The following is a 27969-nucleotide window of genomic DNA, read 5'->3' on the forward strand; positions in this document are numbered from 1 at the left end:
CACTCAGGACTTTGCTCCCGTATGCTATTGGTCTCAAGACTGTCCTCCCATTCCATTCTTGTTCTTGGTGGAGAATCCCAGAAATCGCGACTACCGACGCATCCGTGTCCAGCACGTACATCCCTTTCTCCGTCGGCATACCCAGTACTGGTGCCTCACATAGCTCTTTCTTTATTCTCTGGAATGACTCTTCTGCTGCGTTGTTCCATGTGAACTTCTTGCCCTTGTGTCTCATTAATTGTTGCATCGGGTATACCTTGTCTGCATAGCCTTTGATGAATTCTCTATAATAGTTAGCGAAACCCAGGAAGCTCATCAACTGGTGCTCTGTCTTCGGTGATTTCCAGGTCAGGACTGCTTCCACGGCGTCCGTATCAGGTCTGATGCCGTGCTTGTCTACCATCCTGCCCAAGTATTTAATTGAGTCCTTGAGTATCTCGCACTTTGATGGTTTACACTTTAGCCCCGACCTCTTCATGCATGCAAACACTTCGTCTAGTCTCTCAATGTGGTCTTCCAGTGTTGGCGTCGCTATCACCACGTCATCCACGTAGCACATTACCAGGTTGCCATACTTCTTCGTTACGCCTATCAGCGCGTGTGCCATCAACCGCTGAAACGTGGCTGTGGCATTGCAAAGTCCAAACGGCATCCGTTTCCATTGAAACAGACCCAACTCGCAGGCAAACCCTGTCTTGTCCCTGTCCTGCTTCCTTAGTGGTACTTGCCAAAAGGCCGAGCCTAAATCAAGAGTCGTAAAAAATTTTGCATCACCTAACTTCGAGAGGCTCTCATCAATCCTAGGTATGGGATAGGCATCCTTCACCGTGACGGAGTTCAGGTATCGAAAGTCACAACAAAACCTCAACTGGTCGCCTTTCTTTTTGGCCATCACTACTCCACACGCCCACGGTGACTTGGATGGTTCTATCATGTCATACTCTAGTAACGTCTCGATCTCTTTTCTACACGCGTCCGATTTGTGTGGGGTCATGCGCCTCGCCCCCTCCCTGTGTGGTACCGCGTTTTCCTCAAGTTCTATTTCATGCTCAACGAAATTGCAACACCCGATATCCGCCTTATGCCTCGAAAAAACTTCCTCGTTCCGCTCTAGTACGTCCTTGATGGCTTCGAGCTGTTCATCTTTCAGTTTGCCCCTCAAATGTTCAATCTCCGGCAGAACCGGTTTTTCATTTTGCATTTCATCTAGTGTGGGTCGCTCTGGAAAGTTCGAACAGCTCGAAAGACCATCATCCGTTTCTGACTTAAGTGATTTAATAAGACCTGAAGAATCTTTTATTTTCTGCAATCGTCTCAAGATACAAATTTTGTCCCTGTGATTGGGACAATCAACAACTTCATTTTGTTTTGAGTTCTCAATTGTTTCATATCGAGTTTTAACCGGTAAAGCATATCCCAGTTTCCTCCCTCTCTGTATCGTGATCGGTATATCAAGGGTATTCAACAAGACACTGACGCAGAGGCCGCTCTTCGTTATCGAAAATGATCTTCCTAAAACAGCAGCACTTTGACTATTAGGATTCGGAACTATGCACACTTGCTTGTTGTCACTTAGTTCATTGTAATTTTTCATCCTCAAACTTACGATTGCCGCTTCATTAGCTTTTAGCCTCACTCTCCTACTCAAGAATACCGGTGCTTTGTTTTCATTTGCCATTATTAAATTTACCGGTTTGACTGCGTACCTCCTATCCGGGTTCCGTATCCTGAACATTGCGTTATTTAGATCAATCGTTACGTCGAAATTCCTGATGAAGTCTCTGCCCAAAATGAATTGGTCAGATTCATCTAGGTTTTCTACCACGATAAAGCTCATCCACAGGTTACGTTCCCCCAAATTCAGGGCTATTATCGGCGTCCTGCCCAGCACCCGTAGGGCCCCTTTGTTTGCAGCTGACAGCCGTATTCTCGAGTCTATCAAGTCACCTTTGTCAAAGCCCATCTTCTCCCAACTTTCGATTGGTATAACGCTCAAGACTGCTCCCGTGTCAAGCAACCCACGCAACTGAGTCTTTTTGCCACTTATATCCAGCACGTGCCCTGTCACATCTGCCTCCGTCCCGATGTGCATTGCATCTTCCTCAAGCATGGCGCAGTGTCCAATCGATCTCACTTTCAATTCTTCTTTCCCTACGTAGATTTGTCCAATTAGGTCTTCGTCACATGTTATCATCGTCTTGGTATAGATGTTAATCCCATCTATATTTAGCATCACCTCGTGTGGACCGTAAGCTTCAGTATATCTGCTATCAACACGTACCGACTTGCTGCCCCCTCTCATGAGTAGTTCTCTCAGTGCTCTAGAAGTCGTTTGTGGGCTTATACCACTCAAATAGTCTGCATACACGTCAATGTGCATTATCGTCTGGTCGCTCGGCTCGCTCAAGTTTCTGGTTACCTCGTGGCCGCCCACTGTGATTATCGACATTATCCTTGCCCCGATTTTCGATATGCCAAAAGGTTTACCTGTCACCATTTTCACAGTATTGCAATTCCCGGTCTTTGTTGAGCCTGGTACAGCCTCTGGTATTTGTTTCGATCCGGTTAATGCTTCGTTAAAATTCTGTCTTTCTATCTCCAGCTTTAGTCGTTGCTCTATTTCTTTCGCAGCCAGATCCTGTTTCACTTTGGCAATTGCTTCCGTCGCCGCTTTCTCATAATTTATCACCAGAGAATTCCCTGCCGCGGATTCTATCGCACCATTAACGTGTGTTACAGCTTTCACTGTCTTCGTTGGCAATTCCGTGCTTGTTGTTCCTAAGTTCTTCGATTCAAATTCGTTTTGCCTGTTCCGCTGATTCTGCACCGCCGCTAATGCCAACTTATGTTTGGGGTGACTCTGGTCCTTGACTGCTTCCCAGAACCAGGGACAATCCATTCTGAAGTGCCCCTCCTGGTTACAGAAGAAGCATCTAGCGCCTATCTTGATGATTAAGCCATTGTAGTACTCGTGTTCCTCCATCTGGCTCATGTCCTCCTCATCCGGTGCGTATCCTAGGCTCTTCATGCCTTGTTTGTATGTTGTGCAGTCAGCCACGTGGTGGTCCGCTGACCCGCAGTTCGCGCATGATCTGCGCTTGTCCATATCATCTCTAGGTTTGTACCATGATGACCTCTGGGGTTGGGTTCCCCCCTGTGTGTTCCTGTTTTCCGAATATGAGTATTTCTTGGGCTTCATCAGCATGTATTCCCTTGATTTCTGTCTCATTTCTTCTGGGGTTGGTGCGCTGTCTTTCGACAATGTGTAGTATGTAGCTAACATTGTCCTTAAGTCATCACTTTTTACCCCATCAATGAACTTCGAGGCAATGCTGAAGTTTCTTCTGTTTGTCGACTCCTCTGGGTCACTCCTTCTTCTCAAGCTCTCGAGGTCATCTAGGAACCGATCTATTGATTCGTCGTCCCTCTGCCTTCTCTTTTCAAATCGCATCATCGCTTGGTGACCCTTCATTCCTGACCGGAATCGTTTCAGTAATATCTCGAAGATCTTGTCCGCGGTGTCGCGTTCTTCTTCCTTCTTTGCGACCACGCATTTCAATGCCGTGCCTTCTAAGTTGCTAAGTATGGCCGTGCATGCTTGTCTTTCATCATTTAAGTTGTCTTGCTCTAGGTGTAATCTCATCACTTCCACCCAAGTGTCGATGCATCCATCGGAGTCGTCTTTGAATTCCTTTGGCTTCTTGAAAGTTTTTCTTGATTTTCCGTCCCTCCTATCGCTCGAGTCAGTGTTCCTCGTGGCGAAGGCCTCTAGAGTCCTGTTCATCATCTCCCAAGTGCTTGCCCATGTCATAGCATCCGGACCTGCGTTGCTGTTAGCTGTTGAGTCCCCCGGGCCAGTCGTTGTGCTTGACGTTCCATTCTTCATGATTGTTTTAGCAGCTGTTGGTGCTATGCTCACCGTATCCAGGGTTAAGGGCAACGGTGTCGATTGCCGTTTGCCCCTTTGTGGTTCCACGAAGTCAACTCTGGTGCCTTGCGTGCGATCCGCTGCCGGTCTTTCTTGTGAGGTAGAATTTCTCAAGATTGCATCCAATTTCGTCTGTATTGCACATGAACTTTCGGCCTGATTCTTGCTCATTGTGTCCATTCTCTTTTCCAGGCTGCCTAATTGGCTGTTGACATCATCATATCGGTTTTTCAACTGTTGCATGTCTTTTTTGATGTTCTTATCTCGTTCTTCATAGGTGGTTTCTACCTTATCTGACATCTCCTTGAGTCTCTCATCTGTTGCCTTAGCCAGGTTAAAATAACTATCCAGATACTCGTGCTTGTTGTATCTTAATTCTTTTCTTATCACCTCTCTGTCCTCTTCACTGTGCTTTAGTTTTTTGTCAATTTGATTCAGTTTCGCCATCAAGTCACCCAGCTCAATGGTAGCCTCTTCATGGTCAGCCGTCGGTCTCTCTTTGGCCGTAGCCTCCGCTTTAGCTCGTTCCTCTCTTGGGTTGGCTTCTGTCGTCTTCGTGCTCACTGTCCCAAATGTTCGTGCTCTTTCAGCTTTTGGTTCTTCAGTCACGTTTTCTTTCGTGTTTATTCCGACCATCATTGCCAATTTTTCCGTAAAAGATGTCTTTTTTACTTGAGAGTCTTCTTTCACCGTTTCTTCGGTGTTGCCTATTGCATCTTCCGCATTGTCTATGGGTGAGAACTCTATGGGTTTCGGATTTGGTTCTTCGGCATTGGGCATCGGAGTTGACTCCGTCGCCATGTTCCTTGTTTCATCCACACTTTGATCGGGTGTCTCTAGATCAATCTCGATGGTGGGTTCCACTCGTTCCCCTTCCGTGCCCTCTTTTGCCCTGTTCTCCGCTGCACTCCTTGTGCTGACCATGTTAACTGAAAAGTTCTTCTTTGTTATCTCTGGGCCCATTGATGTTGTTTTGCGTAGCGACGAATTATACTTTGCTTCGGTAGGTCTTTTTTCAGCTACCGGTACCCTGCTCCGCCTCATTATTTCTATTTACAATTGCTCTTATTTACAATTTTACTATATACACAATCCTATTCTAAGAATAAAATCTTTCGAGAAAAAAAAAAATTTTCTTAATAAAAATATACAACGTGGTGAAAACCTTGTTTCAGTTCTCTTTATTAACTTTTCGAGAAACTTTCCTTATTTGTGATCTCAACCATACCTGGTTCCAATTAGTCTTGTTCTATCTTAATTCTGTCTTAAAACACTTCTTGTAATTTTACTTCGATTTTTATACTGTCCCAAGACTTCCAATTGCCGTCCCTACTCTTCTTTGTGCCGTCCCAGGCTTTTTTCTCCTGTCCCAAGACTTGTTCGGTACCGTCCCAGTACTTTCCGGCAGTGTCCCAAGACTCTTGTCCAATACTACTGTCCCCAGGCTAGTGTCCCAAGACTACTGTCCCAAGACTAGTGTCCCAAGACTACTGTCCCAAGACTACTGTCCCAAGACTAGTGTCCCAAGACTACTGTCCCAAGACTGGTGTCCCAAGACCTTGTCCCAAGACCTTGTCCCAAGACCCTGTCCCAAGACCTTGTCCCAAGACCTTGTCCCAAGACCCCGTCCCAAGACCCTGTCCCAAGACCTTGTCCCAAGACCCCGTCCCAAGACCTTGTCCCAAGACCCTTGTCCCAAGACCTTGTCCCAAGACCTTGTCCCAAGACCTTGTCCCAAGACCCCGTCCCAAGACCTTGTCCCAAGACCCTGTCCCAAGACCCTTGTCCCAAGACCCTGTCCCAAGACCTTGTCCCAAGACCCTGTCCCAAGACCCTTGTCCCAAGACTGTACTGTCCCCAGACTGCTCTGTCCTAAGACTTCTTTGGCACTGTCCCAAGACTGTTGACAAGTGTCTGGGTGGTGGGACTTCGTTCCTCTTCGTTATGGGGACTTCTTGATTCACTGTACCTTGTACCACCACTCAAGCTCTAGTAAAATTTTCTCAAAATCCTCTCTTAAAAGCCAAATGCTGACCCCCCTTTTTCTTATTTCTCTTTTTGGCTACCTCTATTTCAATATTCCAAGTAACTTGAGACCAAAACCTGTGCGCAGGTATCTTGTGATCACCTGTTCGTACAAAATTTTAACACAAATCCTCACCAAAATGCAACAAAAATCTAAGCAAGAAAAAGTAATAAAAACAGAAAGATGAGCCCACCTATAATTCAAAGGTGACGAATGTCTACCTTCTATCGAAAAAAATGTCTGGTACCTAATTGCCACGCGTTTCCTTCCCCCCTGCTAGTGATCTTATGGGGTATCACAAAAACTGTCTATGTCCGTTCCCTCCTACCGATCCGACCAGGGTACCTACCTTAACCTAATTCCAATTTTGGATATCCGCTTCCTATGACCAACGCGTGTTAATGTCTAATGTAACTAAGTCAACGATGTCGACTGGTTAGTTACTCTAATTTCCCCCTTTTTACAATTTACAACCGCCAACCTCTAACTTAACCAGCCCCCTTCTAACCTCCCCCCTTTTTAGCCCCCCTTCTTAAGCCTAAAATTACCTTAAGCGCCGGGTGCTAAACCTCTCAAGAGGAAACCGTAGACCTGTCTCCAGGCCTGCTCAAGTAAAAACGTTCCTCAAAACCGAGGGATGTCACTTATCCTATTTTACACTTATCTCCTATAATGTAATGTGGATTTTAACGATACCCGTTCTGCCCAACTTGAGAACTCGAGAATTGCCAAATCCTTCTTGGCTGCTTTCCCACTCGACTGGTCACCTGTTCCAGTCCAGTCTCCTATTGGTTCAGCTCAAGTGCTCCTGAACCACTTTCCCACTCGGCTGGTCACCTCTTCCAGTCAAGTCTCCTTGTTGTCCAGCTAAGTTCCAAGCTATCTAAAAACCCTTGACAACGCCCCACACTCGGGCTCTTTATTGAGGTTACTGGGTTAAATTGCTAGGTTGATCGAAACGATCGAACTTGTAAAACAGTATGGGTATACTATTTAATTAATATAAAGGTTTGATCCAACTAATCTGGTGTCAAAGTCACTGTCTTTTTTCGTTTTATGGTTTTTGTTTCGCTTTTTGTCTTTTTGCTCGTGTTTTTGTCCCCCTAGTTGCCCCCCTTTACTCGGTTAGCTAAGCCTCGTTCGGAGAGCGTACCAGGAAGTTTTCTTGAGTTTTCTTAAAAAGCTATCACGGTACAACCGGAAGGTTTGCACGTTCCTGTCGAACCGTACCGCCGGTACTCTAGAATGGGCATTCAGCCCGAAGCTGTCTCAAGTGGGTTCGACTCCGTAGTCTTGATGTCGTAAACACCCAGGAGCGCCATAAAAACACTATGTAACATTCGTCTACTGTAGTCACACATGAGGCTTAAGAAAAATAGGCCCTATAACCATTGGCTCAAGAGTCAGGGACACTATCTCTTGTGTTTTTGTACCTCAAATCAGTCGGAGCCAATTCGGTTCGCTTGTGACATGAGACTACGACCCGTTACAGCTTAAAGGCTACTACTAAAATATCCCCCCACTCTAGAATTAGAAACGTCCCCATACTTAGGTCTCTAGATACCCAAAATACATGAACGCCATTAAAAACCGGGTCGGAACAATCCGTTAAGTTACTTTTTATTAGACAGTGGAACTTTGATCCATTTCAGATGGATCAACCTAAAACTCGCCTCACCTCAACATAACAATCATAAAACACACTCTAGAAATTTAAATTAGTACTCACATTGTAGCACGCTCAAGAACCAGGAAGTAAATAAGTCGGTAAGCAACTCAAGAATCAATAAAGTAACTAAAATGAGTTTAATGTTAGTCAGTTTCAATAACAAGAACAAGTTTTTACTCTAGACTGTAAGTTCTCGTGAACCATTGGGACACTCTAGCTGTCCACCTTTCCACCGAAGGTTCACTCTGGTCCAGTTAATAATAGTACTCCAATCACAACAATCCAGTTCGTGGGAATGCGCTCGTCTCTGTTTCAGATGGGACAGCTCTACTCTCGATTATTATTGCTACTGAAATTGCGAATAGCAATTTCCCACTGATTTTTCTAGCAACTTTCCCGCGATTGTCACTCGATCGTTCTGACTTCTCTTTTCTGATTTTCAGTTATCGCGAGAAAATCGTGCATGACAGGTTCCATTCGAAATTTTGAAAAATTAAATTTCACTCCAAAATCAAGTGTTTTTTGCTTCTCTCAAGGTCAAACTTCCGAATATGACCGACTGGCACAACCTATTCACAGCGCCGAAAATTGAAAAGCTATTCTCTGTGCCGAAAATGTTTTCTTCCAAATTAAAAACAAGTTTCCGACATCACAGTCCAGTCCAGTATTCGTTCAAATTCCGGGCTCCTCTGCGATAAATTTGCTTGAGCGCCTCGATTTGGTAAATTTTACGTTTTGTAATTCTAAGAACTGTATTTAAAACAATCAATTTTCATTTTGTATTTTTCAGAATTGTATTCAAAATAATCCTTTTGCGTTGTGAATAGATATTAAATATTCGGCGCTGTGAAATTGCTGTTATATGCAAGTGCTGACTTGCTCAGGTCCTTTACACTTCCGACCAGCTTAGTGTGTTATTACGAGCCTTCTTTTTCTCTAACCTAACTCGTAACTTAACGCAAATAAAAGTGTTGATTAAAAGTGTTCGCTTATTTGGAAATTTCACTGTAGTATTGGAAATTGCATAGGATCTGTTCTCTGCTCTGTTTGTGTTGTCTACTAAGCTTCCGTGACTGAGTGGGTAGTGTCTAGGCCTCTTAATATTGTGGTCGCAGGTTCGAATCTCAGAATTACACGAATTTTTGCTAAATCGAGGCTGATTTCTAATTTTTATTATTGCACTTTATAGAGCTGCTTCTTGTCGTCTACTCACAAGTGTTTACGACGCGAAGCTTCAATTCTGTGTAAAAATTCCGATTAGACCAGGTGGTTCATATTTGGTACAAATGAAATTTTCATTTAATATACGAAAGAGCAGATTTGTTTTCTGTAAGAAATTGAATTTGCTTCATTGAATTATTTCCTTTGCGATAAGCAAGGGTGTTACAATCGGGTACTTGGCTCGTTCCGTAAATAACTTAGTTCACAGACTGGTCAAATGGTAATCAGTATATTTCATACCCACTAGTTTATCCGCATGGTTAATCAATAGCTTGGTTACTGTATTGGCCTTGTGTTTACGGTATGAGTTGCCTATCAATACTTTATCAGATTCGAAAATTTTTGGCACTGAGGTTGTTCGGCTTTAATTCTGTGCGTTTAATTTCCGAGTGTTTTTAATCTGTAAGTTATGTTGTTTGTTTTACAAGCAAAACTTTTTTATAGTAGGAACTATCTTTTCTCCAACCTAAGTCGCAAATATTGTTGCGACAAAATGTGTTTGTTTTGAAAGTGTTCATTTTGATCAAATATCAGCTATTAAGTACAGCTAATGCTAAGGGTATTAACACAGGTTATTATATTACAAATAGCACTTTAGCTTCAAATAATCATGGATCTGTAGCGTAAAAGTAGGGAAGGAAATGCGCAACAAAATAAGAGGGTTCGAACCTGTGCTGGGTCGGATGTTTTTAATGAACTTTTTTGTATACTGTTTAAAATGCGTCCGCTCTATAAATTGAGGCATGCTAGTTGGTAAATTTCTTTTTTCAATGTGACTGCTAATGCGTCATAATTGGCTTGCGTCACTTAGCAATTATGTAGACTCATAATTGGCGTGCGTCACTTAAGAAATTTTGTAGACTCAAAGTTTTGCTTTTTAGTTTTTTCCAGTAGCGTTATCGGTCATATTTTGCTTGTGTATGCGAAGTGCAAGTTCACTTCTGTGTAACGATTGATCTCTAACAGGACATTTTTCAAAAATCTATATCACCCTTTTAAAAGCTCCGTTGTAAAATTAGAAAAAATTAAACATGTCAATTTTATATAGAGCATTTGCACATATTTTCTTATCGCAAGTGGTACGAAGCTTCGCTTCGCCTCTACGAGCTTTTATATTTTCATTGATTTCGATACTTTTTTTGCTTGATTCAACTAAGTGGCAAACTTCCCAAGCCAATGGGTTCAGGGATTTAAGTTTTCACTTGCTAGAGCAAGTGACTTGTAATCGGGAACAAATTTGTTTTTCCCGTGAACAAATTTTCTTGCAAATTTTGCTGCTCAATTTCTGCTGCAGCTGAGACATGCTAAGTTTCCTTTGAAAATTATGCATTATTAAAATGCAGGGGATTTGTTTTTTTTTTAATTATTGTTTTGTTAAAAGACTTTGGAAATTTTTTTCACTTTATTCAAAATTTTTAGTTTTTCTCAAAAACTAATTTTTCTATTTGCAAAAAGTGATAATATTGGAAGACCGCCTCTTCTCCTCTGTGCCTGCTCATACGCCTAGTCTCTTTTGTACCGTACCTCACATTCTACACCCTTCGTAAAAGTCTGTGGGGGAGATATTGACCCATATTTTTGTAGGTTATCTTTTGAGTTTTTGACCGCTTTTTGAAACATTTTGACTTCTCTTAAAAACAACCCAGCTGAATCTGATTTCAATAGTTTAATCGTTCGATAAGCGGCTACGCCCTAAATAAAACTTTGTTCTTGGGAAAATTCCAATTCCTCGAAAAAATTCTTTATGGTCTGAGTAGAGAAACAACTAAGGCTTTGGGTGAAGCCCAGTTTTCGAAATTACCCAGTTCATCTTGAATCTTTTTAACAAATTCAAAATGGAGTTAAACAGGTACCTCCAGCTTTAGATGGGCCGCTAAAACAATAATCGAAAATTGTTCTTCAGTTTGTATATTTCGCAACTCTGATTTTGTATAATTTTATTTCTTTCATTTTCGGTTAAACGGGTTCGGCTTATAAGATATCGGCTTTGTCATTTTATGTTGCGTAGTTTCACGGGCTAATTTTTAAAAATACTTCTACCCGTTTCAAGATAGATGGGTCGTGAAAATTTTGATTTGAAAATTTTATAGCTTGAAACTTTTTTGTACGACAGTTTCATTTTCGGCTTAACGAGGGTCGACCCAAGTTTTTTTTGCCGCTGTGTCATTGATTCTCAATGAGTCTCATTCAAGACAATGGTGTATAATTTTTGTAGATATAATTTCAATTTTTTAACTAATTTTCTCAGCGTAAGTTTTCAAAAAATATATTACTTTTTTCTATTCAACATCTTGTAATGCATTGTTTTGGTTGTATCGCAAGAGTTGCGAAGCTTCGCTTGGCCTATGTGTGAATAGTTATTGTTCTTTTTGTCATTTTATGTGCAATAATGCATCATGCGAAGATCATATCTGATTAAAAGTGCCTCCTCTCTTCATACATTTTTCCTGTTTAAGTCAGTAAATCATTGCCTTACGTTATCTATATGGTTTTGACAGGAATCGTGTTGGTTGCCATTAACCCTTACAAATCACTTCCACTGTACAGCAATGACGTCGTGCAAGCTTATAGCGGCCAAGACTTCTTTTCAATGGATCCTCATGTGTTCGCAGTCGCCGAAGAGGCGTACAAAAATCTGGCCATCGAGGTTTGTTCATTGGTTTTTGATAACTTTCTCATTGAATCGGAACAGATTAATAAAAAACTGATATGCCGTCGGAAGGTAGCTAATTTAGTTATATGGTTTTCAAAAAATATCATAGATTGAATATTTTACGCTATTTTTCGAAAACCTTGTAACTACATAAGTTTAAAATTAAAAAGTAGCTGGGGTTAATTTTAAGTGGATTCTGGTTTCTGTTTAGGAGAAGAACCAATCAGTCATCATATCGGGCGAGAGTGGGGCGGGTAAGACAGTGTCGGCTAAGTATGTCATGCGGTACCTGGCATCAGTGACATCCGACTGGTCTGAGGCCGACCGGGAGACACACATAGAACAGAGGGTATTGGCATCCAACCCCATCATGGAGGCAATAGGCAATGCGAAAACTACTAGGAACGACAACAGCAGTCGGTTTGGGAAATACATAGAGATCCTTTTCTCGTCTAAACACACAATAGCCGGAGCTCACATGAAGACCTACCTGCTAGAGAAGTCTAGAGTCACTTTCCAAGTTCGTTAAGATAGCTTTTAATTTCATATGCAATGAAGTATCAATAACGCGGTACAAGAATTATCTTATTTGCAATATGAAAATTTGTGTGCGAGTGTGTCTGACTTGATGCTTCAGCTTTAACTATCATTGCGAAGTTTCCCCGAACTTGAGGAATTATCATGTTAATATCTTATTTTTTGCTTGGGATAGGTCCCGACAAGGATAAACGAAGTACGCATCTCATTCTCAAAGCTAAAAGTTCTATTCTTGGGGTCTTTCTATTCTGCTATGCTTTCAAATCAACTAAGTGTCAAATAACTTAATGAGTTTGCACATTTTCAGGCTAACGAGGAGAGAAACTATCACATTTTCTATCAGCTCTGTGCCTCGGCAGATAATCCCGAGTTCTGTGAATTGCACCTGGGGCCTTGTGATCAGTTCGTGTTCACCAACCAGGGAAACTGTCCTGTCATCAACAACGTCAACGACGCAGAAGAGCTCGAGAACACCCGGGAAGCGTTTCAAATGTTGGGAATCAACAACCAGACCCAAGTCATGATGTTCCAGATCTGGTCGGCTGTGCTTCACATGGGTAACTTGCATTTTGTGGACGATGGAAATGAAGGCTGCAAGATATCAGATGCAAACAAACATCTGGAGAGGGCGTGTGATATGTTGGGCATTGACTTGGAACAAACGGCCATGTGGTTGTGTTACCGCAAGATACAGACCATGAACGAAATCATGACGAAGCCACTCAATGCATCAGATGTTAGTTAATATGCAGTCCTTTTTACTTCATTAAGCAGCACAATCATCATCATCGTCAGTTTGTTAGTGTTTAAGAGTCATGAACGTTGTGAATACTTTTATATAGGTATGGGTCTTGGTGATTTTTTTTTGAAAGGATAAAGCCTTAAGGTTTGCTAACGCTAAAATTCGGGTTTTACTTTTGATTTCTTTTGAGGTTCTATTCATTTCCCTTGTTGAAAGTAAGGCAAACTCCACTATCGAACAGTAAAAGTTTAAAGGTCACGAAAAACGTGATCGACTTTCAGTTTCGAAAGTGAAATTTAATTCCAGATTTCCCAGCAGAAAAAAAACAATTGATCCAGTTTTCTCAAATTGGACTGATTTTACCGAAAAAGTGTGAATCATAAATAGTTCTAGAAAGTCACAAAGCTGCAAGCCATATATTTTTTACTTCGAAAATTGATTATTTTTCAATAATTAAGTTTCTATTTCCTTGCGTTCTTGACTCTTTTCTAACCGTCTGTTGGCTATGTTCTTATGTATAGTGTTTGACAGAAAATGAAGGACGATGAACTCAAATAGTATTTACGCAGTTTCATATTAAAAAGGGTTTCGAATTCAAATTTTTTGTTAGCTAAACTCAATGTCAGTTCAAATTGATTCAATTATTTGCAATGAGAGAAAAGTAAAACGAGAAGTAATTTATTGCGTTCAGGGAATGGGAAGCAGAAACGCCCTATGTCGACACATTTATGCGAACCTGTTCAATTGGATCGTGGACCAGATCAACAAAGTACTCGCTCCCAATTTCAAAGCAGCCAACTTCATCGGAGTTCTGGATATTTACGGGTGGGTGTTCGGTTTCTAGCACTACCAAGGGCTATAGTTGTTGCTTTTTGTCATATGGTAATTGGGGGCTTGCAATCCTTCTGCATTTTAGCTTTGAAACGTTCCAAATAAACAGCTTCGAGCAGTTCTGCATTAACTATGCTAACGAAAAACTACAACAGCAGTTTACGCAAGTAATTCAACTCTTCGTTCATCTAATTGAAGCTCAAAGAGAAAAGTTGTATTTTCATGCTAAATGCATGTTTGTGTTTTAGCATGTATTCAAACTGGAACAGGAAGAATACGTGAAAGAAGAAATAAGTTGGAGCTTCATTGAATTCTATGACAACCAGCCTTGTATTGAGATGATTGAGGGCAAAATTGGGCTTCTTAACCTCCTAGACGAGGAGTGTAAAATGCCCAAAGGATCGGATATCTCTTGGTGCCAGAAACTGTACAACAATCATCTGAAAAAATCGTCTCATTTCGACAAGCCAAGAATGTCGCAGAAAGCTTTTATCATCAACCATTTTGCTGACAAAGTTCAGTACGAATCGATGGGTTTCCTTATAAAGAACAAAGACACTGTTTATGAGGAGCATGTGAACTTATTGAAGGCCAGTCAGGTAAACTTTTAAAATGAATTATATTCAGCCTTTTTGAGCGTTCCATAAATTGTATGGAACACTCAACTATGCTTGAGCGTCTAAGGGAAGTTTAATTTTAGTTTCAATTAGTTGCCGAGATTTTTGAAGAACGTTCCGCGGAATCAGCTGGCGGACAAAAGCGAGAAACGAAAGCGACAAGAGTATCCCCTATGGGACCCCGCAATACGAAAAACTTACGCAAAACAGTCGGAGGACAGTTCAAAGAATCTCTCAAACAGTTAATGGACTCGCTAAACTCAACAACCCCTCATTACATAAGGTGCATAAAACCGAACGACAAGAAAGAACCTTTCGCGTTTGATAACAAAAGAGCAGTTCAGCAATTGCGTGCTTGCGGAGTCCTGGAGACTATTCGAATCAGTGCTGCCGGGTTCCCTTCTAGATGGAGTTACAGTGACTTCTTTAAGAGGTACAGAGTTTTGATGAATTCTCAGAACATCAACAGGGATGACGTTGCCAAAACTTGTGAATACGTGCTAACAAAATATATCAACGACCCCGATAAGTTTCAGTTCGGAAAAACGAAAATATTCTTCCGAGCCGGGCAAGTTGCTTATTTGGAGAAAATCAGACTGGATAAGTTGAAAGCGGCATGTGTTCTACTACAGAAAACTTTGAGATGTTTTGTGGCTAGGAAACAGTTTCTGCTAAAGAAGCGGTCGATTGTCAAAATTCAAAAGGTGGCTCGCGGTTTCATGGCACGCAGACGTGTATACCATATGCGTCGCGAAAGAGCAGCCATTAAAATTCAGAAATCAGTCCGAAAGTTTGTTCAGCGCAAGAAGTACTTGCATACTTACAGTGCAATTGTCAAGCTGCAATGCTTTGCGAGGGTAATTGCGGCCAAAAACGAGTTCAGGAGTAGGCTACGAAATAGCAAAGCAATAGTCATCCAGAAATACTTCAAAAGATGGGCTGCCATTAAAAGTTATGAGAAGTGGAGGCGTGCAATTATTCTGGCTCAATGTTGCTGGCGACGAAGAGTTGCCAGGAAGGAGTTCAAAGAACTTAAGATCCAGGCCAAATCGGTAGATCACTTGAAACAACTGAATAAGGGAATGGAGAATAAGATCTTCAGCTTGCAGAACAAAATCAGCGAATTGAGTAATGATAAAGAGAAGATGAGTGCGCAGATGAAACTACAGTTGCTCTCTATCGACCAGTTGAATTCGAAACTGGAAATTTTCAGGAAAAGTGACGATAGTGCGAAGGGACTTACAGATAGAATGGCTGTATTGGAGGCGGAGAATCTGAAGCTCAATGAAAGTGTAAATGTCTACAGCATGGAAAAAGCAAAGTTCGAGGAAATTTTGACATCGAAAGACTCTAAAATTTCCGAGTTGGAAGCGGCGAACAAAGAATTGACCATAAAAGTGGGTGAATTGGAAAAGGTAGTGTCAGATACGCAAAACAAGTATAACGCTCAATCGGTACAGGACGAAGCGTACCATAACAAAGAAATGGAGAATGAGCTGTCAACTACTAGAGGAAGGTACCAGACATTGTTGCATGATTTCACACGTCTGGAGCAGAGGTACGAGAACCTTCAAGAGGAGCTCAAATACTTTCAACAGAGAGTAAGTAATCATTACGTTCGATGCTTGATTCGCCTTCCGAAGATAATTTTTTTTTCAATGGGAGTGAATTTCAGGGTGGTGCTAAAAGGCCTTATGCCAATGGCTACGACGAAGTTGCTAATGATTCCGGCATATCTTCCGATAGTCAAAACAAGGTCAGTACTTTTTGATAAAGTCTATTGAGTGGTGATCAGTCATTGTTTGAAAAGGAATCGGATGTGTGAATTTTTTCGCTGTTAAAATCAAATCGTTTTCTTCATAGCACAGGAGTTTTGAAGGGTCAATGAACTAAGTGATGACCATTATAATTGGGGTAGTGGGTTTTTTAAGATTCGACGAACGTAGCTCAGACTCGTATATAGATCGTGATGATTTTTTGTTTCTTCTTCAGGGAACAGTCCTAAAATGCACTGATATTTGATGCATTTATGAATGCACTTAGAAAGATGTGCACTTTTTGAGTTCAATTCAAGGTCATTTGCTAAAAGGTGGGCTAAAATTGCTCTCCAATTGCGAAAGAGGAAATGGCGCAAAAAAAACGTGATCGATTTGTTGATTCGAATGTAATTTTTATATTTCCCAGCGGAATAAAAACTTAACCTAAAACTCCAGTTTTAACAAATTAGCCTAGTTTTATCAAAAAATGCCAATCATACATTATTCATAAATTTCAAAGAGCTTTAAGTCTATATCAAAAGTTTTTTCAAAAAACAAGTCAGGTTTTTTTCAGTTTGCGTTCACTGAATCTTTTTGTAGTAACTGTCTGTTGCTATGTTTTAGAAGGTGCAAATGGCACAAAAAAAACGTGGATTGGCTTCCATTTTCAGAAAATTTCAAAAAAGTCAACAATAATTTTTTTTTGGTTTCTTGAGTTCGTTGACGTTTATGGCTATGAAAACTCTATTATTTAAGAAAGAAAGAAAGAAAGAATTTATTTCTCCCAAATGAAGTTTTTACACAACATCGTCAAACATTATAAAGAACCAAAATGATCAAGTAGAGGATAGACGAAGAGCAAAATAAATACCCACTGAAAGTCTACCCTAGAAAATAAAGATTATAAATACTTCTTGATTTAAAATATAATCTTAGTAAATTAAATTTTTGAGTTTAATTATTATTATTATTTCTTAAATCTAATTATTTAGGTTAAGGAAATTTATTGCTGCTTGTCATAATTTTTTTAAATTCAGGAAACAGAGGAGGATACACCTAACTCGAAGGGTTTAGATGGGATCCGCGAGGAGGCAGGAGATACTGAGGATACGGACACTCTCAAGAGTCCCCATCAGGTGGCATCATTCCAGCCCCAACCCTCGTCATCGGCCGCCTCGAACCAATTAGAAAACAAGAATCTAAAGGACAAAGTAAAAGTAAGTTTTGCTATTTTAAAGTACGGCATAGTGTTCTAGTGCAGTTAATGTCAAGGCACTTATCAGTCTCCATTTCTTCATCTTGCTGTATTTGTTAAAACTGATGTGAAAACTGAATGTATGAGAAAAGTGTTTTGTCATATTTTAGGAACTAGAATTGGAAAAAGCACAGTTAGAGGAAAGGATGGAGTCACTGTCGAAGGAGTCCTCTCAGGAAATGGACACCTCGAAAGCCAAAATATCCCATCTGGAAAAGGAAAACGAGAGGCTTAAGGAAGAAGTTGTAAGTTTTGGTAAACTCATTTCGGACAAGACAGAGGGCACGGAGTTGAAGGGCGAGGTGGAACGGTTGATGAACGCTGTAAATGAGCAACTGAAGCAAAAGAACGAAGAGGTTTGTCATGTTTATTAAGGAAAAATTTATAGCGAACGATGTTGAATTAAATTTGTAAAGAAATAGAAATCTAAAGCGCAAAAAAATCAAATTTAATTTTTTTGCGGTTTTTTCAATTTTTTTTTCAAATTTAATTCAAAATTGTTTGCTAAAACCAAAGGCAAATTACGCTATCCAATTAAAAAAGTAGAACTGGCGCGGAAAATGTCACGTAAAAAGAGGAAAAATTTTCTTCGAGATATATTTGAATTCGAAAGTTAAAAAATGTTCTATTTTTTTTTATTTCCTTGTTTCATCGACACTTTTCCAAGCGCCTATTGGCTATGTTTGATTCTTTTTTGTAAAATTGACTCATCGCCTTTTGAGAATTGCTCTTAATTGTTTTTTTCCGCTGTCATTTAGAACTCGCAGCTAGAGCAGAAGATTGCAGCTTTGGAGGCTGAGAAGGCTCGCAAGGAGAGAGAGGAGAGGGAGAGGGGAGAGACGGAAAGTGTGCGTCTTCAGGGTACAATGACAGACGATTGGGTCAATGAAGAGGGGGAGATGATGATGGCGTATCAGTCGGCCAAGGACACCAACAGATTGCTAGAAGCACAGCTGCAAGCCATGACTAAGAACTTCAAGCTACAAGAGAAGGAATTGCGGGACGAGATAGGGAAGCACAAGAACGAAATAGAGAAGCAGCAGCGAATCATCTCAGAGGTAAGGGTGTATTTAAGGAACGCTGGCAGGCTGACCACTCGAAAACTAATCGGGATGTTGGACAACCTAGCAGCTTCCGCCAATTTTTTTTTAAACGGCTTTGAAGTGAAGGAAGCTCACTTCTGAAATACACAATTATCAGGTGGAGCTGAAAGTACCATCTGAGATGGTAAGTTTTAAAAAGGGGTAGCAATAAAGTACTCTTAATCAAAACAAAATGACATCGTATGGCAGGCGTAGCCTGGGAACTGTCAGATGGTGTCATCTGTTTTTAAGAGTAATGAACGTAGTGAAGACTCTTTTATAGGCCTTGATGAATTTTTTTGTTTTTTTTTCAGAAAAAAGTCTTAAAATATTAATGCACTTGCTATAATGCACTTTTTGAGTTCAATTGAAATTCATCTGCTGAAAATGACGTAAATAGCACTCTCCAAATACGAACGTGGAAATGGAGCAAAAACGTGACCGATTTCTATTTCGAAAAGGGAATTTATTTTAATATTTTCAGCGGAATAAAAATGTACCTTTTCTGCAGTTATCTCAAATAAGCTTAATTGTCTCAAAAAAACGCCAGTCATAATTTTTTTCTCGAAGTTTAAAGAGCCTTATGGTCATATACTTTTTTCGTTTAATTTTGAGAGTTGAGGTTTGTTCAAACAATAGTTTTTAAAAAAATTGGGTATAAATTATTAAATTTGGTGTCAAATTAAAATGGGTTAAAACCTCACTCAGAAGTTGTTTTTGAAATTCAAAGAGCTTTCTCCTGATGTTTTTCCTTCGGAATTCTAAAGTTGAAAAATGTTCAAAAATTCAAAGTTTTTTTTCGGTTTGCTTTTCTTTTTACACAGTTCCAACCTTCTTTTGGCTATATTTCATTTTGGTGCCTTTTTTGATTATACGAACGCCTTAGAAAGTTAGTGAATTAGACATTATACACACTATTTGTCTTCGAAAAGGGAATACAAACAAAAAAAATCAGATAAGATTTATTTTTCTGATTTTTTTGTAGAAAAATTTTTTGATTTTTCAAAAACTTTTATTTGCCAAGGACTTGCTAAATAAAGCTTCAAAACTAGTTTTCCGAAGTTAGAATATGTTTTTCACTACTCGAATTAAAAATTTTAGTTTTTATTAGGCGTTATAGCTCCCTTTCCTCGCTTGAAATTAGGCTGCGGCTAAAACCTGCAAACCGTTTTTTTTTTTTTCAAAATAGGGACAAAATTTGGTATTTAAAAACCTATTATCCGTATAACGATTGACAGGTTTTCAAAAAGAAATATAACTCAACCCATCCCGATAATTCTTTAGGTGACTGATTTTGCGTGGAAAAATAGAAAAAAAACTCAACTCGTCTCCCATTTCAATAGTTTGAACAAAAACCATACCACACCAAATGACAGGCCCTACATTTTTTCGTGGGTCGGAACCATTAAAACTTTAATGATAGTGGCTTTGTGATTGCAGTACTCGCGACTAACCGCTCGAGAGCGTATAGAGCAGACTTACCAAGTGGAGATTAATAGACTGCAGAGCGACAACATGGTACGTGATCGAGCCCCGGTTCCTGCCTGTAACCCCAAAACCCGCCCCACCTTCTCTCTTGGGAGGGGGGCGTTCTGTGGACTTGCATGTGTATCTGTGTCTTTCGTGGGTCTGCTTACCGTGTATTGTGTGCCCAGCATCTATTATAGAATTTCAGCATGCTTAACAACACATCCCTTAAGCTATTTGTGTCGAACAATCCTTTTGAGCTCTTTTACTGGAAATACAGCAAAAATTAAATCGACAAAACGGAACTTTGTATTTGAGAGAACTGCTAGCTACGGTTGACGTACATTCCATCTTAATCAATCAGATCTATCGATACCTAATTTGTAAATAGATAATTTATTCAGCAAAGAACGCTTATTTTAGCTAATAAAACGCTTACATTATAGCCTATTTTTCATCATCCTTCGAGCTTCGAAATCGTCTGACGATGTGTACAGTCATCACAAATGTTATCTGATTTCACTCTGTTAATTGAATTCTGTTTTTGTTTTGACTATTAGTCTTGTTTTATATTGGTTGCGTGATAATCGGTAGTGCATTTTAGACTTATATTAGCAATTTGCTACAGAAGCAACCCTAAAGTATGGAAAGTTTTAATTATTGCTTCTGGTTGTGTTCTTTTTCTGCATTTTAAAGTCAAGTGAACTTAAGTTCAGTGTTATGCATGTGTCTGCAGCGTAGGTCTTGTTTTGCAGATTGCAGCCAAATTCAACATTGATCCTAAAAACAAAGCACTTGTGCAGGCTTTGTCCAGTCAGGCTGTAAGTTCTTATCTTAGCTGCTTCAAAATGAGAGTGAGATCAACTTGATCTGAAATTAGTTTCAGTTTTTAACAAATTGAGAGAAAAACTTACTTGCATTGGAATCTCAACAAAATTCCATCTCTACGTCTTTCTGATTGGACAACTTTATGTAATCAAAGATCATTGCTTCGACTGTTTTCATTTTCTGTCTTGAAGAACTTTTGTTTCTTAAAAAAGTGATAATGTTGGGCTGCTTTTTTGTAGGATTTGAGGGCAGTGATCGACTCCCAGGACAAGATAATAAAGAAGTTGCGAAAGCAGTCTAAGGGATCTGGATCCACTGGGAAGTCCTCGGACGACGAGAGTGGATCCAGGAAGAGCGACACTCCTTCGGGATCACCGATGACTGGTCGGGGCGCCTCTATGGCAGGCGCGGGAACCAACAGTATTGTAGCTACAAATGGAACCCATGGCAACAGAAAGAGTAGCATGCACCAACAGCAGATATTCCACGGAATGCTGTCATATGCGAAGAGCGACGAGCAGAGTCTGATAAGAAACCTCATCATAGATTTGAAGCCAGTTGTGGCTGCCACAATGACCCCGTGTTTGCCGAGTTATGTAATCCTGATGTGTATAAGGCACTGTGACCACTTGAATGATGATTTCCGGGTGAGGTCTCTGTTGCACGAGACAATCAATGGAGTCAAGAAGGCTATCAAGAAGAGATACGATGACGCAGAGTGTGTGTCTCTTTGGCTGTCTAACTGCGTGATGCTTCTTCATCTGCTCAAGCAATATAGTGGAGAGGAGGTGCTTTTTCGATTTCAATATAAAAACAACTTGGAAATCTTACAACGTTCATCCTAGGTTTTCAAAGTATATGCTGTCGAGAATTGTGTGGCAATAAAGTACTGAAAGTGTTTTGTTTTAAGATCTACATGAGCAAGAACACTGACCACCAGAATCAGATGTCTCTACGCAACTTCGATCTTACAGAGTACAGAAACATCATCAATGACCTTGCCATCCAGATCTACCAGAACCTAGTGCGCATCATCGACTCCAAATTGCAACCCATGATCGGTTGGTTGTATAAAATAGCAGATCTAACAGGGTTTATTTTTTTTTACAAATGGCCTTCAGACATCTTTTTAAAAATTAATTCGATTATTTTTGTCTTGGCGTTTGATTGTTCAAAAGAAAACATCATAAGAAGCTTGTTAGTGTTTTGATCTTACAGCAAAAATGTAATTTCCTCCAAATTTCCTTGTGGAAATGGTTTTCCATGGTTGAATTCAAATTAGGATAAAAATCACATTTTCAAAATGTCTAATCATTCGGCCTAGCTCGTTTACTTCAAAATGTTAATGAGCTTTCCCTGCCCCACATAAATTAGTCACATGATCTCCTAATTTTTCACTGCCGTTAGTATCTAACTTGATATTTGTATTGTACGATGTATTCAGTTCATGTTATCTACCCTCTTATTCAAAACCCCGTCTAGCCTAAAGTCTTTTTCCTTTTACATGTGGTGTAGATGACATTAATATATCGGGCGTTATGTAATAGCGTTGTGTAATGAAAAGACAATGACGTAGATTACATGCAATTTCTTTACCGTTACATGCAGTTTCTTACTGTGAATTTTTGCCCTTATGCTGCTATAGTAAAAGGCATGCTGGAACATGAAAGTGTTTCTTCCCCTGCCGCCTTCACGGCAACTACAGCCGCGCCAGTAAAGTTGAAAACAGATTCGCTTATAGCGACATACTCCGCGCAGAAAGCACCCGCCACCACCAGAGAGCCTGCAGGTGGGCTGGCGATGTCGATCCCTAGATCGGGTAAGGGTAAAGATTGTCATGCGTGTAAAGGTGTGAATGAAACACGGATTCGGGTTAACGATACATAGCTTGATATCGATTGTCGTCGATAGGATATAGATTATCTATCGACTGCAGACCTCTAAGATGAGTAGCTATGTTCGCTGGTTTGGTGTGTTTTTGTGAGCATGTGGTTGGGTGGGTACTGCGACAAATCGCAACAATAAAGCTCGTAACAAAAGACAACTCGCAAAACTTAGGAAAGCGAGTTTAAAAATTAGTTTGTAACTTAAGAATTTTGGTTTAAGGTCGCCGGTGGGCACGCTATGCGCGCGTCTACGCTTCGCGGCGATGGCCGGCTCTAAGTTTTGTCTTTAGTCCTACCCTCAGTTGTCAAGCACGTAACACGTTGGCGCGACTCTGAGGTGAGAATATTGCGAGTTGTCTTTTAATGCGAGTTGTCGCATCACGGGTTGGGTGCATTTGATAACCAAACAGATTGAAGTTCCAGAATTTGATGCTGACTTAAATTGCTGATTTGCAGTGCTGATTTAAATTATTCTGACCAAACGAATAAAACTTGAATATTAAAACGCGTTTTTCTCAAATTGGGTCGATTTAGACAAAAAATGAAGAAGACAAAACTTGTTTAGAATTTCAGCAGAATTAATGTAGTGCAATTTAATTTGCTACATTCGGGTTCAAAATTTTAACCCGAAACCGATCATTTTTGGCTTCTTGTAGTCAATGTAAAAATACACCGGAATTATCAAATCAACTGCTGATAAAATTATACCAAAGTGAGTGTCTTATGTAGCCGAACCAAGTTGAAGAAGAATTTAATCTTTCAAAATTTTTATAGCTAAATTTATTTATTCGTTTGATATCCAAAAAGTGTCATTTTCCTATAAAAATTCCAATTTTTAATTTAACAATTTTTAAACGTTTTGCTCAATTTGATGGAAAGTTCTTCACTATTGTTCGGCTAAATAAGACACTCCTTTTGGTATAGTTTTATTAGCAGTTGGTTTGGTAGTTCCGGCGTATTTTTACATTGACTAAATAAAGTCGAAAATGATCGGTTTTGGGGTAAAATTGTGAACCCAAATTTCGCAAAATAAATTGCACCAAATTAATTCTGCTGGAATTGTAAGATTTGCTTGTATCATTTTTATCTACAATCAACTCAATTTGAAAAAAAAAACGCGTTTAAATTGCAATCTTTATTCGTATTGTCCGGTTAATTTGAATCAGAACTGATGAATTGGTTTGATTGTTTTGCCAAAATATGCGTCCAAGGTTAGATAGAATTTCATTGCAGTATAATCGAGGCTTGTGCACGGTTTTGAGTGTGAACTTGTGACTGTTTAAAAGGGAAACGAAAGGTATTTTGTTTACTAACAGATTAGAATCAGTTAGTAGAGCTATTTAAATCAGTGATTTTACAACATTTCAGCTATTAGTATTTGACCGAAAAAAATAACAGATTGTGACGTGCGCTTAAATTGTAAAGTGAGTAAGTTCCAAATTTTTGGTGAATTTTAAAAAAATCATATTTGAGTTTTGTCTCAAAAATTATGTGAAATTGCACCACTGTCTAAGTTATGTTTATCCTTGCGATAAGCAAGGGTATGGCAATCGGATACTAGACTATTTTCCCGTAAATATATTTGTTCACTAGATCTCCTTTGATAGAAGATCTCCAGTTTCACCCAAGTTGGCTTTAGGAGCTGTAGTTTTGGCTCTACAAGTACTGTGTATAGAGTTAATGAGTTACTGGATCTACAGCTGAAAAAATTCTCAGATGTGAATTGGTTTTGTTTGTAGGTTTAATTGATTTCATTTCAATTTTTGAAGCGACATTATTATTTTTGAGCAATTTTATTTTAAACCCATTCTAGGTGATGGCTCAGTATTGTTTTAATTAGTAAATTTTTGTTTCGCAATTTGTTTTGTGTACGAAGATATTTGGCGGTTGCTGCACGAGACCCATGAGTGTTTTTTGTCTGATGTTTTGAAATTATAAATTTTGGTGTTTTTTTTTTCGTTAACTGGCGTCTTTTTTTTAATTGTTATTTTTTAAGAGTAATGAACGTAGTGAGTGCTCTTAAATACCTCTTGCTGATTTTTTTTTGTTTTTTTTTCAGGAAAAACTATTAAAATTTGCTCACGCTCAATTTTGATTTTTCGCGGTTTGACTTGTGATTTCTATTTGAGTTCAGTGCATTTCTATTGTTAAAAGGAAGGCAAACTCTACTATCGTACAGCAAAATTGTAAAGGTCACGAAAAAGTTATCTAATTCTAATTTCGAATATGTAAATTAATTATCAGATTCCCCAGCGAAATAAAACTCTTACCTATTGATCCAGTTTTCCTAAATGGGTTGATTTTAAGAAAAAAAAATGTCCATCATAAATTCTACAAATTCAAAGAGATTTAAGGCCATCTATTTTTTTCTTCGAAATTCAAAAGTTGAAGATTTTTGAAAAAACAAGTTTCCTTGCGTTCATTACTCTTTTCTAACTGTCAGTTGGCTATGTTCTGTTGTAGTTTAGTTTAGCTCACTTACAAATGCGTATTAAATTAATAATTGACAAGATTGATCTAATGGGGTTAACTCTATAGGCTTTCAGAGTTTTGTAGATTTTCAGCAAATTCTTTTTCGTGGCTATTGTTAAAAAATTGTGTGTTTTCAATTTTTTTTCCTTCAATTTTTTGTTTATAGCAAGCAAAATATCGAAAGTACCTGTTGATACCCCTGAATGTTCTTAAAAGTCATGCAGTGTTTTTGGTTCCAAGATTTTGAGCCAAGTTGTTAGGTTTGGATTTTAGGACCGAAACCTCGCATTTTCCTTGTCCTTTCCATCTAGTAATAAGAAAGAAATAAAGGCTGATAGTGTTGCCTGAATTAATTAATAGGTTTCTATAAGAATTGCCGATTTTTTTTGAGTTTTCAGGCGACTATTTTTTCAATATAATTCATTTTATTTTATCTTTTTTTTTATACGACCATCATTATCTTGCATTTAATTTTGTATCGCAAATTCAAATCAAATCCTAGTGGATAGGCTCATTATAGTGCTGCCAGATTACTAAACTCCCCATAGATAAGTTGCATGGGAAACAATTGAAACTTTTGTTCCATAGTCTCTGGAATGTTGGAGAATGAGGGTCTGAACAAGATCATGAGCAGTGGCAAGGCCTTAGGAGGAGGGGCAGCCACAAAGAGGGCAGCCAGTCAAGGCGAACCAAACAAGAAACCGCAATACACTCTGGACACTATTCTCAAACAGGTAACATGTGACAGCAATCAGGTTGTGGCTTAAATGTTAAGGCAGTTTAGTCCACGTCATCTGATGAAGATAGAAATTGTTGATTTTAAATTGTCGCTAGTTGAAATTGTTGATTTTAAAATGTTGCTAGTTGGTGAGATGTCTTTAATTTCCGATCGTTTCAGCTGTCCATTTTCCTCAACGTGTTCTCGAGGCACTCACTGGACTTCGATGTCGTAAAGCAGCTGTTCAAACAAGTGAGTTATAAGCTTCCTCAAAATAATCAGTCCTGAATGAAAGATGCGGGTATAGCGGAAAGCTTGCATGCTTGCAGTGTGCGATAATTGATTTTATTATACGTTCATTCAGACAAAAATATCAAACCTAAGTTTTCAATGAACTTCAAAAGTTTTCAATAAATTTTTACCCTTGCGATTAGCAAGGGTATTGCAATCGGATACTAGTTTTTCCCGTAAGAAACGTTGTTCGCATGACTCATCGACGCCTGGTGGTTCATGAATTCAAATTTTTTATCGTCTCCTGCACACTTAGCTTGGAGGTAACGACGAATACGCCTGGGGCGTCAAAGGTCCAGGGCTCGTTCGAATCTGACCAGGACCTGATTTTTTTTTCAAACGGTTCAAAAAATTTCATCCTATTATTTGTCTTATCTTTTTTCAGCTTAGTTGCCACATCTAAGAGTTGTTCATTTTTGCTGTAAACAATTTTCACTGTAGTTGCTTTAAGTGTTTTAGCCGAATCGAATTTTTTTACATTGGTTGTAACTTTTTCAACGCGATATATATTTATATATATATATATATATTTATATATATATATATATATATATATATATATTTTCTCATTTTTTGTCTTTTTTTGCGGCTTATGTGTTCGGAGGGGAAGGGATACTCAAATTTTTTTTATTTATTAGAAGTTTTTATTTAAAGTTTTTTCGGCATGAAAGGTTTCTGCCCAGGTTTTTTTCTGTTTTGTTACCCCTTGGTCAGTCTTGTTCTGATGCTAATTTGCATTCTATTGATGTGGAATGTTTTTTCAAAATTATCTTCATTCATTTTGATAGATCTAGTTGGTTTTATAGTGATAAAGCATCGGTATTACGCTTAATATCGATATTATGATTTTTCGGCTTTCGATTAAGCTCTCGGTGTGTATAACAACTTGATTTCAGTACATAAATGGCTTTTGTGGATACTATTTGGGCAGTACATTTATTTTTCCAATAAGATTTTGGTTGATTTTCAGCTAATTGGCTGTCGGCTTTGATTCTGTCGGCTTATTTACCTAATATTTTGTTTCTTATAAATTTCCGATATTGTTTATGAGATCTTAAAGTCTTTGGCTCCAAATTTAAGTTTTTGAATGCTCAAATTGAACACCACTTAGATTTTCTGATTTTCTAAATATATTTGAACATAAAAAAACTTATTTTCTATTTTTTTTTGGTTTTCGAGTTGTTTCTTCAACGATAGCAACGTTCGAATTCTTCTTCGATATTTTTTAAGTGTCGTGCTGTTTTGATCCTATACTTGTTGTATCGCAATTGGTGCGAAGCTCAGCTTTACCTCTGTAAAAAAAATTTATTCAGTTAAAAAGTAAGTTTTCACTTTAGCTTTATTAAATGCAAGGAGCACGCTGGTTTTAAACAGTCCGTACAAAAAAAAATCAGAAGAAACCGCAAAAGCAGTCCAATACAAATCTGTCCAAGGTCACTCGTCCTTTTTGACCGAAAGGTAGCGAAGCAAAGTGTATTTGTACGAATTTTTTCAACCTAATTCGCAAATAAAAGTGCTACTTTTGGTGGCGTTTTTGAATCGGTAGGCTGCGGTAGCAGTATAATATCATATGTGCGTCGACATTTGATTTGTAAAAAGTTAACACAGCTGATGTAATTTTATGTCATCAAATGAACCGAAAAAAGTTATTTGTTTCAAACAGCAGTACAATGATAAAAAGCTCTATTTAGAAACTTTCCAACTTAATGTATCTCGCAAGTTTTTTGAAATGCATAATTTATACATAATTTTAGCATAATTTATACATAACATAGCATTATGCTTTCCAATTTACAACAAGCAAAATTTCGTCCTTTTGTATTTAGTGCTACTTTTGCTTCATCGAATTGACAATTTATTAGCATATGTAGCTGCATTATTTGTGACTAGTTTTTGGGGATTTTAAGTACCCGTGGCTGAGTGGTTATTGAGTGAGACTCAAGTTTGGCAGGTCGCAGTTTCGAAACCGACACATAGCCGAGTTTTGCT

General features: G+C 39.0%; 1 protein-coding gene across 4 annotated transcripts in view; it reads left to right on the forward strand.

Moving 5' to 3' along the window:
• Nucleotides 1-27969, forward strand: part of LOC134845217 (unconventional myosin-Va-like) — a 46928-nt gene that overhangs the window by 12622 nt on the left and 6337 nt on the right. The window contains exons 3-20 of one of the 4 annotated variants that reach the window (XM_063862117.1): nucleotides 11343-11491; nucleotides 11709-12017; nucleotides 12342-12770; nucleotides 13468-13601; nucleotides 13693-13774; nucleotides 13856-14206; nucleotides 14308-15825; nucleotides 15900-15980; nucleotides 17019-17198; nucleotides 17347-17592; nucleotides 17995-18294; nucleotides 19759-19836; nucleotides 20541-20606; nucleotides 20853-21401; nucleotides 21524-21674; nucleotides 22259-22432; nucleotides 25560-25705; nucleotides 25870-25941. In XM_063862117.1, the coding sequence (XP_063718187.1) occupies nucleotides 11343-11491; nucleotides 11709-12017; nucleotides 12342-12770; nucleotides 13468-13601; nucleotides 13693-13774; nucleotides 13856-14206; nucleotides 14308-15825; nucleotides 15900-15980; nucleotides 17019-17198; nucleotides 17347-17592; nucleotides 17995-18294; nucleotides 19759-19836; nucleotides 20541-20606; nucleotides 20853-21401; nucleotides 21524-21674; nucleotides 22259-22432; nucleotides 25560-25705; nucleotides 25870-25941 (5015 nt within the window). The remainder of the gene's footprint in view (nucleotides 1-11342; nucleotides 11492-11708; nucleotides 12018-12341; nucleotides 12771-13467; nucleotides 13602-13692; nucleotides 13775-13855; nucleotides 14207-14307; nucleotides 15826-15899; nucleotides 15981-17018; nucleotides 17199-17346; nucleotides 17593-17994; nucleotides 18295-19758; nucleotides 19837-20540; nucleotides 20607-20852; nucleotides 21402-21523; nucleotides 21675-22258; nucleotides 22433-25559; nucleotides 25706-25869; nucleotides 25942-27969) is intronic. The other 3 variants (XM_063862120.1, XM_063862118.1, XM_063862119.1) reach the window with 3 other exon arrangements.

Source organism: Symsagittifera roscoffensis, chromosome 4 (assembly GCF_963678635.1).
Source record: "Symsagittifera roscoffensis chromosome 4, txSymRosc1.1, whole genome shotgun sequence".
In the NCBI taxonomy this organism is placed as follows: Eukaryota; Metazoa; Xenacoelomorpha; order Acoela; family Convolutidae; genus Symsagittifera; species Symsagittifera roscoffensis.